This window comes from Pinus tabuliformis, chromosome X, assembly GCF_031772625.1.
Source record: "Pinus tabuliformis cultivar Carrire ecotype Pingquan chromosome X, CPIR1, whole genome shotgun sequence".
NCBI lineage: Eukaryota > Viridiplantae > Streptophyta > Pinopsida > Pinales > Pinaceae > Pinus > Pinus tabuliformis.
In genome coordinates this window covers 759,511,318-759,524,923 of record NC_142308.1, presented here as the reverse complement: position 1 = coordinate 759,524,923, position 13,606 = coordinate 759,511,318, and the positions used below count along the sequence as shown (strand labels likewise).

The following is a 13,606-nucleotide window of genomic DNA, read 5'->3' as shown; positions in this document are numbered from 1 at the left end:
ATCTCCCTTGCTCTCTTGCTCTCTCTCTCTCAATCTGCTCATGAAAGAATGAATGATCTTTTCCTCCTTTTCCTCCCTTAATCCAACCCTAAGTGACTTTTGGGTGATCCCTAAATCCAATGGCTGAAGTAGATTGAGATCTAGGGTTGAGATTAAATGCTCATTTAAATCTCACTTTCTATTTTTTAATTCACCCCACTTTAATAAAGACCCACTTAGTCATTTATTTCCAAAGTCACTTTTCTTTTCTAATTTTTCATTGACTTTATAAAAGTCACTTTAAAATTAGACTTTAGTAACTTTATCATTTAAAGTCACTTTTAAATTAGATTTGACTTTATAAAAATTATAAAGTCACTTTAGGAGAAAAATTAAATTCTTTTGGACACTTTTCCCTAGGCCAAAGATCAAAGCCTAAGGGAACCACCTATCCTCCGGTACCAAATTTCAACAGTAACTTAAAAGGGGAGCCAAGGGGGCCAAAGGACCACGTAGAGAAGGGGGCCCACGTAGACACTTGGAGGGACTGCGCAGATGGAGAAGGAGCACATGGCAAGAGAGAGGCTACGTTGGAGGAGGTGGGCCTTAGGGTTTTGATAGAGGCCAACGCTATAAAGGAGAGAGAAGCCTCGTCATTTCGAGAGGGATTATGTTGCATTTGAGCTAGTCACTTCGACATAGAGCATGCTCGCTGTTTAGCCTGTCTGCAACACTGTTTAGTGCATCGAGTGTCTCCATTCAGAGATCTCACCCTTAGCCCCGGGGGACTTCGAGTGCCTGCTCGGGGCAAGGTAGTTTCATCAGTATTTTGTAGGAGAAGTGATCTCTGGAGTTGAGGAGGAACTGAGCATTTGATGACTGCGCAGTCTTGAGAGGGGAGGACGTAGTCTCTTTTGGTAGGAGCTCCAGATTGGGTTTATGTGGAGGATTTGAGATTGAGATTGAGCAAGGGATTAACCCTTGCATATTGGAGGATTTTGGCAGAGTCTCGGGTAGAGTTTTGGAGGATTCTCTTCAGGGGTAGCGCAGAGCCTTGAGGGAAGCGTAGATCCTCAAGGGGGTGATTTTCGGGGGTTAGCTATTTTAGAAAAGCTTTCTGGGCTTTTCTGGGTTTATTGAGCAGAGGCTGATTCCAAAGTTTCAACATTTTTTTGAGGAGGGAAACAACCCCAAATCCTCACTTGATTCCAGCAGTAGCAGCAACACAGCAGTTCTCCGACAGTTTGGACACAATTCAGAGAGAGGCCATTTCCTTACCATCCTGAGTGTATTTCTTCACTTGGCTTGTGCAAGTCGAGATGTTATCTTTTTGATCACCTCTTGTACTCTTTCCATTACTCAGTATAATAAAATGGCTTAGCATTTCTCTATGCATTTGTCGAGTATCTGCTTATATTCTATGTATACATTATTGTATGTTGTACTACTGTTATTTTTATCTCTTTGAGCTTCCCGGCTACTATACCACTCGTGTGTTTTTCTCCTATACTCTTAGACAGAGTCTGGAAAGGGCTAGGTAGCCTCCAGATCTCGTCCTCTTTTCAGAGGCGACATATCTGGTAAACGCCCTCCTAGTCCATCTTTGGTTGGAGTTTTCTTGTGTTTGAGGGATACCCCTGATAAGGGATATTACAAGGAGTCTAAGCATGAAGCCTGGACGCAGTCATGAAGAGACCTAATACTGCCCTAGCTGCAGTCCTAAAGAGGGTGGTCTAGCCACAGTCCAAGAAAGGAGATTTGACCGCAGTAAAGAGGCTCCTATTCATAGCCTAAACCTGCTCCTATACGCTGCCCTAACCTGCTCCTATACACTGCCCTAACATGCCCTAATACGCTGTCTAAAGGATGCCCTAACCGCAATCCAAAGAAGCTACTTAGCTGCAGCAAAGAAGGGAGATCTATCCACTGTTTAGGGGAACTTCTATACACAGCAAGGCAACCCTAATCCGTAGTCATAAGGAGGCCTTAAAGGAGCCCTAGCCGCAGATCTAAGGAAGGGTTATAAAGGAGCCACAACTGATGCAAAATGTGCCCTAGCCGCAGGTATCATCACAGCAAAGAGACTTCTATACATAGCTAAACACAGACTTAAACACTGTCATCTTAGCTAGCTGTTAGGTCGAGATTGAGGGCTAAACACTGATGCTTGTGACATGTTTTAAGGACAGAATGCTGTTGTGCTAGTCCGCAGGCCATAGCACCACAGCTGGGCTTGCGTAGGGCAGTAAAGGGATGTCATATGCCCTAAGGCATCAATGCAGCAAGGGAGGGGTTCTCTTAAGGTATGCCACAGTCCTTCAAGGGCTGTTTGGGAGTCTGTTGGAGAATCAAAGGCTACAACCATATGCCTTGACCAGACAGTAACTAACAGTGATAGGCAAACGAGGTTTGAGCAGCAAGTTTGATGTTGCTGCCAATTTGTGAGGATAGGTAGGACTGTCCTGACATGAAGGTTGCCCATCTAGTGTTAGAATGACATCCAATGCAGCATATAGAGAATCCTCTTAACATTGAACTATGCAGCAAATGATAAGATATGACAGTGTTGTTATAAGGAGCTGCATGATGTGGAACGCTGCTACAGCATTAGCATAAGGCAACACAGGCAGGTGCAACAAATGATAAAGGTGCAGCATGATAATAAGGTACAACATGATGATGCAGTTCAGGGAGGCACAACAGTATGATATATGCAGCATGGTAATGAGGTCCAACGTGATGATTGGGTGCAGCACAGTGAGGAGCTGCATGGTGATGTTGTCACCTTGGATCAGTGGAAGCAGTGTGCCTTCTACTCAGCTCAGATCAGCTACCTCATATGCTATCTTCTTAGAGAAGATCTCTGCTCTTATTTAGATAAGTCAATATGTTGACTTCTGATATATATGTACTATCTCTCTCTCTCTCTTCTGAACTATTGAAGAACGTATAAGAAGAATTGATCAAGGGTTCCCCACATTGGGGTTTGTCCCTGGCTAGCGCCACATCTTGTGTCCTCTTGTCTTGGCTTGTCTTGTGCGATTTATGTTTATGTTCTATCTACATTTTACTATAATGCTAAATGTGATTGCTAATCTGGAATTGATATTGAGCTAATATGGAAAATTGAAGTAAATTTGCTATCAGCATAAAACATACCTAAAATTAACAGCACCCTGTTATGTGAAAAAATTAGTTAGTATTTAATTTTAGGTTTAATTAGACGAAAGGGCACGATCATAAGATCATGCCCTTTCCCCAAAGGGTGCCCATGGCGGTATATAAGTCAGGAACCCCATTGTAAACAATCATCATCTATCAATTCATTTTTTTAATAAAATATTTATACATATATTTCTGCATATAAGAAGTTTTACACTTCATTGTCATCAGAGCAGTGCGTTCCTCCGGCTTTGTTGATCCACTGCCATCGGTTTCCCTCTGCTGTCGTTGTTCCCTACTCGTCCGCATTCTAGTTCCGTTCCTTATTTCGCTCCATTACATTCCGGTTTGACGCATCCATCCCAAGTTCTTTTTGTTGTGTGTATCATTTTCAATTCCGTTGTAGTCACCCACTCTCTGCCCTTATCACTGATAACCATCGTGCCACCATCAAAATCTTGTTCGCCTTCGTCATCGTGCCACTGCCTTGTCTACCGCCCTCGACTCTGCAAATCGTGATCCCTGCACTTGACTCCACCTCCCTGTCCACGCACTATCCGCCATACAAATCCTCTGCGGATACACCAAAAACCCTCACCATCCAGCCCGCACACCGTGTCCCTTGTTGCCTACCGTCCACGACCGTCATATTGCTATTCCCTTCTCAGCTCCGTCCAAATCCGTAGCCTAGCGTTAAATCCGCAGTGATAGTCGCTAGTTTTTTTGAACAGTCAAAAGATAAAGACGTGACTGTCCAGTTGACGTTTATGATATATATATATATATATAATATAATTATAACGTAATTTAATTATAATATATGTATATCATACCTTAATTTATATATTATATATAATACATATAATTTAATTAGTTAAATTTATTTCAATTAATTAAAAGTTATATGTATATAAAAGTTAATTTAATTAATTAAATTCATTTTAATTAATTAAAAGTTATATATATATATATAAGTTAATTTAATTAATTAAAATTATTTTAATTAAAAAAATAAATAAAATAAATAAATAAATTTAAGCTGGCAGATAAATACATGCCCCCACAAACTCACTCAATGTCGACAATGACAATGGCGGATTTCCAAAAAAAATTGTTGGACGTGGAGCATAGGATAAATAACAACCACAACGAGGTCAATAAAAGGTTAGATGATTTCGAGATCAAGCTTAAGGAGCAGGCTGACAATATCAAAAATCAGGCTGACAAAATAAAAAATCTTCAGGATACGACAAATCGAATAGAAATAAAGATGGAAAATCAACATGTCCAAACAGAAGTAGACATCAGAGAGGCCTTAACAATGCTGAAACTTCTGTGTAAAAAGGCGAATTGTACACCCGCACAACTACTAAAAGAAAATGAAGAGAATCAAGAGCACATCTCATCAGATTCAACAAAGTCAACAGACTCTCATGAAAAAGTTGAATCCCCAAAAAAATCAGTGACACCCCACCAAGAAGTGAGTAACGCAACCCTTACAAACAAGCAACTCTGGGATACCTTTACCAATCAACACCCCTTTTTCGCTCAACCATTAGCAACATACCAGCGAAGGGCAAAAGTCGAGATGCCTAAATTCGATGGAAACGAAAAAAACAATGTTGCATGGATAAATAAAGCAGAAGAATACTTTGAGATATATGACATCAATGACGATGACGAAAAGCTCAGGCATGCATCCATGAAAATGGAAGGAGAAGCATATAATTGGTATATGTGGTGGAAAAAGACAACACACGTCATTAGATGGAGAAAATTTAAGGATGCATTCTTTAAAAGATTCCAAGGTGTAAAGGAAGAAGAGTTCTTTTCAAAACTCATCAAATTATGACAAAAAGGAAGTGTGGACGAATACACTCAAGAATGGGAGACCTTAGTAACACAAGTACCTGGGTTACCAGAATCTCGTCTAATTCAGTCATACGTCTCGGGACTCAAAATCCATTTACAAGCAGAACTTGAGATGCATGACATTACATCAATAGAAGTAGCAAGACGAAAAACAAAAACAACCGAAAAGAAATTTGAACCAATATTTTGTTCAAAAGCGGAAAAAACATATTCAAGACGAAGGATACCCCAGTATGTGGACTCAAATAATACGAGATATGTTCCACCACATCGTCATGAAGATGAAAAATCTAATGTGGAAATGCAAAGGATAAAAGAGGGTAAATGTAAATGTTGTGGTGAGAAGTGGGACCCCAAACATAGATGTGCTAAAGGAAAAGAACCAAAGAACCTATATAATTGTGAAGCAACCAATGATTCAAATAGTGAAGATTATGACATAGAAGAAACAGAAGATGTCCCAGAATTCTCACCAGAATTAGATGATGGAAGTATTCCGCAAGTGTCACTATCAGCTATGACAGGTATATCACAACCTCAGACCTTAAAGTTAAAAGGACACATAAAGAAGAACAACGTAGTGGTTCTCATCGACTCTGGTAGCACACACAATTTTTTAGATGCAACCGTGGTAAAGACACTCAATATTTTTTCATTTCCCTTACCAAACATGAAAGTGATGGTAGCTAATGGTAAGAAGGTTGAAAAGGTGGGGAAATGCCATAAGGTCAAATTGCAGATTCAAGACTTTAATTTAGAGTCTCCGTTCTTCACGATACTGTTAGGAGTAGATGTAGTCTTAGGTATCCAATGGCTACGAACTTTGGGTACTTATGCCGCCAACCATGAAGTACAATTTATAAAATTCAAATGGGGAGGTCAGAAGTACAAATTACACGGATTCCAAGCACCAGAAAATCAAATTATATCATTATCTCAGATGATGAAGATGATTCGAAAGGGAGCACCCGCTTATGTAGTACAATGTCACCAATTAGAAATGTTATCTGCAAATATGACTAGTGAAGAGTCACCAGAGATACGAGATCTAATTCGGAAGCATGAAAAAGTATTTCAAGACCTACCTATGAAGATGCCGCCTAATAGGGAGATTGAGCATACAATAGAAGTCAAGGGAGGGTCAGACCCCGGCAACATCAAGCCTTACCGATATCCACATCACCAAAAAACGGAAATTGAGAGATTAATCCAAGACCTTTTAAAGTGTGGGACTTTGATCATCTTGGAATATCTGATCAAGTGGAAGGACTTACCCGAAGAAGACGCTTCTTGGGAGAATAAAGCATTTTGTCAACAACATCCGTCATTACGTATGCTTTGAGGACAAAGCATTCTTTCGAGAGGAAGGCAATGTTATGTAAAAAAATTAGTTAGTATTTAATTTTAGGTTTAATTAGATGAAAGGGCACGATCATAAGATCATGCCCTTTCCCCAAAGGGTGCCCATGGCGGTATATAAGCCAGGAACCCCATTGTAAACAATCATCATCTGTCAATTCATTTTTTAATAAAATATTTATATATATATTTCTGCATATCAGAAGTTTTACACTTCACACCCATTAAAAATAATTAATTATTTTAATAAAACTGTCTCTGGGTTTTTTTCCCAAAATGATTTCTGGGTATTGGAGAATGCACGTCTAAGCCTTCCTGCAAATTTTGAGAATTAGAGCACATCTGATGCTACCAGAAATCAACACATCAATGTTTACAAACAGAGCTTTGATGGGGAACCTGGGACTCGCTCCAGCTGAGCTCTGGCCTAAATAAACTCTCAGAAAATTCTGAATACACTTCAGCAGCCCTTCATTGGTCTCAAGAAAACATGGTCAAGGAAAGAAGCGACTCAGTCCTCAATATACAGCTCTGTCTTCTCAAAACAATGCTCAGATATGCAATCTGCTCCAATAATTTCGGCCCAAAGATGCCAGTAAATTCAGCTTGCTAATGGACAAGTGCTGAAGCCATGAGCTTGATGGGAAATCTGGGAGATATTTGCTGAAGCTTTACTTGACTACTACTCAGCCATTGGTCCAGGAAACAATATCAATTTCAGCCTCTGAATCTCTGGCTTATTCAGCCCTCTGAGAATAGTCGCGGTCTGTTCAGAAAATGATAAATTTTCTTGTAATGAATATGGCCTCCTGTAGAAGTATATTCGTCTTCCTTACTGACCTTCAATTAAACTCAGTCCATTTAATTTTCAGAACTCGGCACTCAGGAGTTTGTGTTGATCTCCTGCTCCTTATTCTGGACTTTAGGAAGCAGCTTCATATAGAGAATGATTCGATCCTCCAAGTTCAATTAACCTTCTGCAATTTGCCACGATCTTTTGAAGAATTCGACTCCTTTTTGAATGGAATTCGGCCCTCTCCAAGCCGAGGGAGCTCGGCCTGGGTATTGAGACAAGAATTTGGCTTAAGAAATGCCCTCGACCTTGCCAATAATGCTGATTCTTGGTCTCTGGAACAAGAGATAATTCGGCTTTCTTCAGATCTTGAAGACACTATGCAATTTGGCCTCCCACACTTGATGATTCGATTTGCAGATGAATGAGCTCATTCCCTTTTTTCCCTTGCTACAGATTTTGAAGAAACTCGGCCCTCCTATAAGACAAACGCGGCCCCTTGAAAACAATATGAATTTCACCCTCCTGCAAAAGACAAAATATGCTGAAGAATGCCTGCAATCAAACTCAAATTAGATTTTCAAAATAATCTCTGGAGATTAACCCAACTAGGGTGGCAATAGAGTCCACCGAAATTGAATGGTGATCTAGCTAGGGTGGCAATGAGATTCCACTGAAACCAGTGTGAAGATCTCGCTTTAAATCTTCAATGCTGAAACTCGCTTGAGCTTCAATCCAAGTGAAAATGAGAATCATAAGATAGGATGTGTAGAAATGACTTCCTCCCTCCTTTTATAAGCGTCTGCTGGACCTTCTCCATCCTCCTAGATGTGTCCCTTTTTAATTATTTAATTGATTAAGTCACTTATTTTCTAAGCGACTTTTACCCCTTTTATCTAGTAATATTTTTGCTCCTTTTTTTAATTAATAATAATTTGCCCCTTATTACTTAATAATGAGATAAATTTGGGCAATACTCTTCTATCTCCATAACAATTTCTCCCTCTTATTGCTAGCCTGTAGGAGACAGTTAGGCTAGTGAGGAGGTATCTTGTGCTCAAGCGGATGGGGACATTACAGTTTTCTTTCTTGCCGCCATTTCTGGTTCTTCCCTTCATATCCAAAAGCTTCGTCCACACCTTTTTGAATCTGAAGGGCACATTCCTACAAGGAAGAATTTTCTGAATTTTCTGAAATAGAGGCTCATTGGCTGATTGTCTAAAGCAGCTTCCTTTAACACAAAGGGATCAATTTAGATCCTTTGCCCACACTCTTATTTTATATTTTTCTTTTTTGTATTTTCTTTTGAATATTCTAGCTTAACAATATAGATAATTTTTACTTAGTCCCTTTTTCCTTTCTTTTTTTATGTTCTGGATAGAAGTTTAGGAGAGTACAACTTGAACTTGGACATATTGATGTAATTCTTCCCTAATAGCATAGGACTCCCAATTTCCAGATGAGAGTATGGTACACATAATTTATTGTGTTTCTAGTTTTTATAGTTTTTGATCTTCTCATTTCTTATGCTAACATTATATATCATGTATATCATATTCAGGTACATGCATAGCCATCTTGGGTTAGCTTCTCATCTGCAACACATATGAATTCACAGTACGCACAGTATATTGCTTAAAGCAGCAACCAGCCAGCTCATCATCTATTCATCAACTGGAAACCTCGGGTGATTCCTTCAGGACACAAAATAGTCCACAAACTGGAACCTCCAAAAGTATGGAAGCAGATGTGAAGGTGGATAATATGGTGGGATATGGAATCCTTTTAATTAATATGCTTTGGCTGGTGTGTTAAAATATTAGACTGTTTGAGAAGATCCTATGTGGATTTACTCTCAATTAATATGTTAAAACATGTTTCTCTTTCAGTCAGAAGATGTAAATCAGCTAACGCTTGCAAGATCAAAAAGGTCTGACCAAGAAGCAAACCAACCTAACAACAAGGTAGAAGCTTCTCTACTAGCATACCAGTCAATCTTAGCTTGTCTCTTGTAATATGTTTCTTCTAGTGTTCAAGAGGCCTTTCTGGCTTTATTAGCATATTCTGAATATTCCTTTCCAAGATTTTTAACCAGTTGTCCATTTTCGGCATATTTTCTTTTCTATTTTTTATTTTGAATATTATTCTTTCTTCTATTATTCTTATGACTTTTGCATGTATTTTTTTTGTTTCCTGCCTCGTTGAAATGATCTTCAAGATCGATTTTTTCCCTGGGCTTTGCTTTTGCATACTTTTCAATACAATATCATGCATTATTTAACAAGCTCAGGCATTCCCATCACATGAAGTTGCATTTCTCAGTGGATGTGTCATTAAAGGACATCAAAAGAAGCAATTTGGGACAGTTTGATAGATGTTACTTTTGGAAAGAAACCTAATGCAGTTCTTTATATTCTGAGTTGGGGCTTTATGTGCTAAAAGAAAAGAGCAGATAGTAAATTGAAGTGCAGACATTGACATGGTTGGAGAAAATAAAGGATACCATTTACTGGTTGATATTTATTTTGATTTGGAGCCAAGCAGAGGTGAAAAAGGGAAAGTATACAGCAATTGAATAAAAGTGCTTGATAGTACAATGGGAAGATTTTATGTGGAAATGTTGTTGAGTGAAGAAAGTGTGGGCTGCAGCTTAACTGAAGGACAACTGTAACTCTAAGCAACATTCCTCTGCCTCCTCACTAACAAAAAAGAAAATGGTACTGAATGATCCTTTTAAATCCTTTGCATTCAATAGGTGGGAAATGGCAGATTAATCCAGTTCTATTGTGCATCAAAATTTGGATGGGTGAAACTTATCTGATGCCCAGAGAACAGTACTCTTCTTTTGAGTAGCAAAATAATATCATTCAGCAGGTGATATAGAGCAATTAATATAGGCAATGGGATGTAGAAGAATATTAGAAGACTCCTGAAAACATAACTGCTCCCAAGTTTGTATCAGATGCATAGTTAGAGAAACAGAAAATTAGGAGAAATATAGATGCACTAGTATGTGTTGATTTGGGGTAGCATCGGATGTGCTCTAGCCATGAAAATTGGTGGAGAGGCTAAAGCAAATGAGATCTCCAAGACCCAGAAATGGTTTGGGCAGATTCTAACCGGTTTGGGAGATATTAAAATAATTAATATTTTTCATGGAGTTCCTAAGTCTAAACTTAGGAAAAATAAAATATTAATGGATATTAATATAAAACTGGGTTAGAATGTTCCAAAAGTCATGGATCAAGCCAAATCTAATCTTCGCTGTTGATTAGAGATTTAATCTCGACCGTTGATGGACCAACGAGAAAAGTATAAGAGGAGGCTTGAGGGTTAGTGGGAGAATACACCAGAGTGATCAGTGATTCTTTTTGCTAGAGCGGGGTTGCTAAGCAAAAGTGAATCAATGATCAGTAGCGAGGGGTAGTGAATACATAGCAGAGAGGCAGAGTTAGTACCAGAGAGACAACACAGAGCTTGGAGAGGTTGATGCAGAGGTAGCTAGGAGCAGCGCAGAGCCAGGAGAGGCCAGCGTGTGTGACGCAGAGGGTCTGAGGGCTGACGCAGAAGCTTCAGTAGCTGCGCAGAGGCTAGCAGAGCTGACGTAGGGCCAAGAGGCAACGCTGGGAGGACTTTCGTGGGACAGACTGGGTGCTGGTGAGCCGGGTAGGGTGATGCAGTCCCTATCAGAGTGACGTAGAGCAGTGGAAGCTGCAATTGTTGTTGTGGGATCGTTCATCTGGTGATTAATTGACCAGAATATCTGTCTCTAAGGAGAGGTACTACTGTTGAGGGCATTCTCTGTTGGGTGAGCCATTTCAAGCTTCAATAGCTGCGCAGAGGCTAGCAGAGCTGACGTAGGGCCAAGAGGCAACCCTGGGAGGACTTTCGTGGGACAGACTGGGTGCTGGTGAGCCGGGTAGGGTGATGCAGTCCCTATCAGAGTGACGTAGAGCAGTGGAAGCTGCAATTGTTGTTGTGGTATCGTTCATCCGGTGATTAATCGACCGGAATATCTGTCTCCGAGGAGAGGTACTACTGCTGACGGCATTCTCTGTTGGGTGAGCCATTTCTGGCACGCTAGTTGTTTTTTGAAAACTGCATAATAATAAAACCCTCTGAATAGTTGCACCGGTTTTCTCACATTGGGTTATTCTGGGGACATTGGTCCAAAAATAACGTGTCACTTGTGTGCTTGTTTTCTTTCAGTTGATGATCCGTAGATGTTGATACTGTACTTGTGTTTATTTTTAGTATTTACATGATAAATAACTTGTTAAGTAATTAAACAAGTAGGAAGAAATAAACCGGATAGTATAGGAAGAATTTCTAACGAGTAAAACTTAGAAATTCCAACAGTATGAGCACAAGACATACAATGCTTATTTTGAGTGATTGCAATCTCATTGGCATTGTACACTAAAATAAATATGCTTGCATGGTAATGTTGTAAGAAAGTGGGTAGACAGGCTGAATAAGGCAAAAACATGACTATGAAACCCCATAGAAGCTCTGCACGCCTTTGACTTTTGTCATGCCCTTGGGCCTGACTTTCCAATTCTACCATAAATTACACTCATTTCTTTTCAAACTATGTAAAAGCTAAGTTGCACAAAACATAGAAACATCTGGAAGTTTCCAAAACAGGAATGTCTAGAGATGTGACCCCCCCTGGCCACAATGAAAATATTGGGGAAAACATCATACAAAGCTTGTAAATAATTCTATTGCAAAACCCCAACTATTTTATTTATAATTCTGAGAGGAAAATTACATCAATTTTATTTGATGAAAACCTGATGGATAAATCATCGGGAAATGCTTGGCTGGATATTCTCTCAGCAATTCATTGGCTCTCCTACAACTTGATCTCCCAACAATTAGCAATTTGGCCCTCCTAGAGATATTAATTCAGCCCACCTAGAAGGAACAATTCAGCCCTCCTGTAGATTATAATTTGACTCTCCTAAGCATGGGAATTTGGCCCTTTTGGAAAAGTCAATTCGGCCCCTCCCGGAAACAACAATTCAGTCCTCCTAGAATTATGAATTCAGCCTTGTGATTTAGTCAATTCGACCTCCTCTGGGAAATCAATTTGGCCTTCATAAATTATCAATTTGATCTCCTCTTGAAAATAGCAGTTCGGCCTTCTTGTTTTCTCAACTCAGTCTCCACTAGAAAAATAGCAATTCACCCTCTTAGATTTGATAGTTCGGCCTCACCTAAAGATAACGATTAAACCTTCTCTTGAAGATGATAATTTGGCCTCCCTGAATAAGCAATTCTCCCTTTTGAAGATGATAATTTGGCCTCTCTGAATAGGCAATTAAGCCTCCTCGTAAAGATGATAATTCATAGACTAGTTAGGGTGGATATTTCACCACCGAAGCTAATTGCTACCACTAAGGTGTATAGTTTCAACACCGAAGCTGGGCACTGCATAAGGGTTTTCCCTCGCTCAATATCTTGCTTGAGCTCCAAGTGATTTCACAAATCAAATCTCACACGTATCCTTTCCTCAAGCCTATGTTTTTTATAACTTTTTTCCTCCTCAAAATACCATAGGTGGTTATCAATACCATGGATCACTTTATTCTCTAAAGTAACTTACCACCTTTTATTTAATTATTAAATTATCTAATAATTAGCTGGTTGATCCCATTTTTTCCCGACTATAACTTATAGGGATCATGATAGGTTATTAAGTTGAACTCCTTGCTGCTATGGATTGGAAAGGGACTTCACAGTATATATATATATATATATATATATATATATTTAACAAATAACTAATTATCTTACAAGAAGAAAGGAATGATACATATAAATGATATTTTATGAGGAAAACTGTTATGAACTTAAAATCATAACAATTAAATAAAATATTAAAATATTAAAGTATTATTTAAATAAATAAATTATTAATTATAATCAATTAATTAGCAAATAATTAGTTAAATGAAGAGACATCAGTCCCCAAAGGACATGTCTCTCTGATTAGGCATGGCGAGTCAACTCCTATTTAAGGAGCACTGCCTCAGCCTTGTAAACATCATTCAATTTTTATCAATATATATATAAACATATTACATTCAGAATTACCTGGTGTTTTATTATCAGTTTACAGCAAATTAGACATTTGTATTGCTAACAGTGGTACCAGAGCCAGCTTCTGATCGGTGACACCCACTACGTCCTACTGGCCATCAGGCCCTACGGCCTCCCATCTGCAGCCTACTCTACGTTTTCCGTTGTCTACAAATCCATCTGCATAGATCAGCGTTGAGGAGCATCTAAAGACCGTAGTTTTGGAACAGCCGGCCACGAATTCCGCTGTCTACATTCTGTCTGCGTGGTGCATTCCGTCTGCGTGGTTTAGTGTCTTCCATGGAAGCGGCTGTTAAATTGCGACTGTTTTGTTAAATTACGGCTTGTTGATGT

At 39.2% G+C, this 13,606-nt stretch overlaps 1 protein-coding gene across 3 annotated transcripts in view; it reads left to right on the top strand.

Moving 5' to 3' along the window:
* The window catches only part of LOC149142081 (transcription factor TGA2.2-like), a 257,623-nt gene that overhangs the window by 105,393 nt on the left and 138,624 nt on the right, over positions 1 to 13,606 (top strand). For all 3 annotated transcript variants that reach the window (XM_089449662.1, XM_089449660.1, XM_089449661.1), the window contains 2 exons: positions 8,727 to 8,932; positions 9,055 to 9,129. In XM_089449662.1, the coding sequence (XP_089305788.1) occupies positions 8,903 to 8,932; positions 9,055 to 9,129 (105 nt within the window). In that variant the 5' untranslated portion in view covers positions 8,727 to 8,902. The remainder of the gene's footprint in view (positions 1 to 8,726; positions 8,933 to 9,054; positions 9,130 to 13,606) is intronic.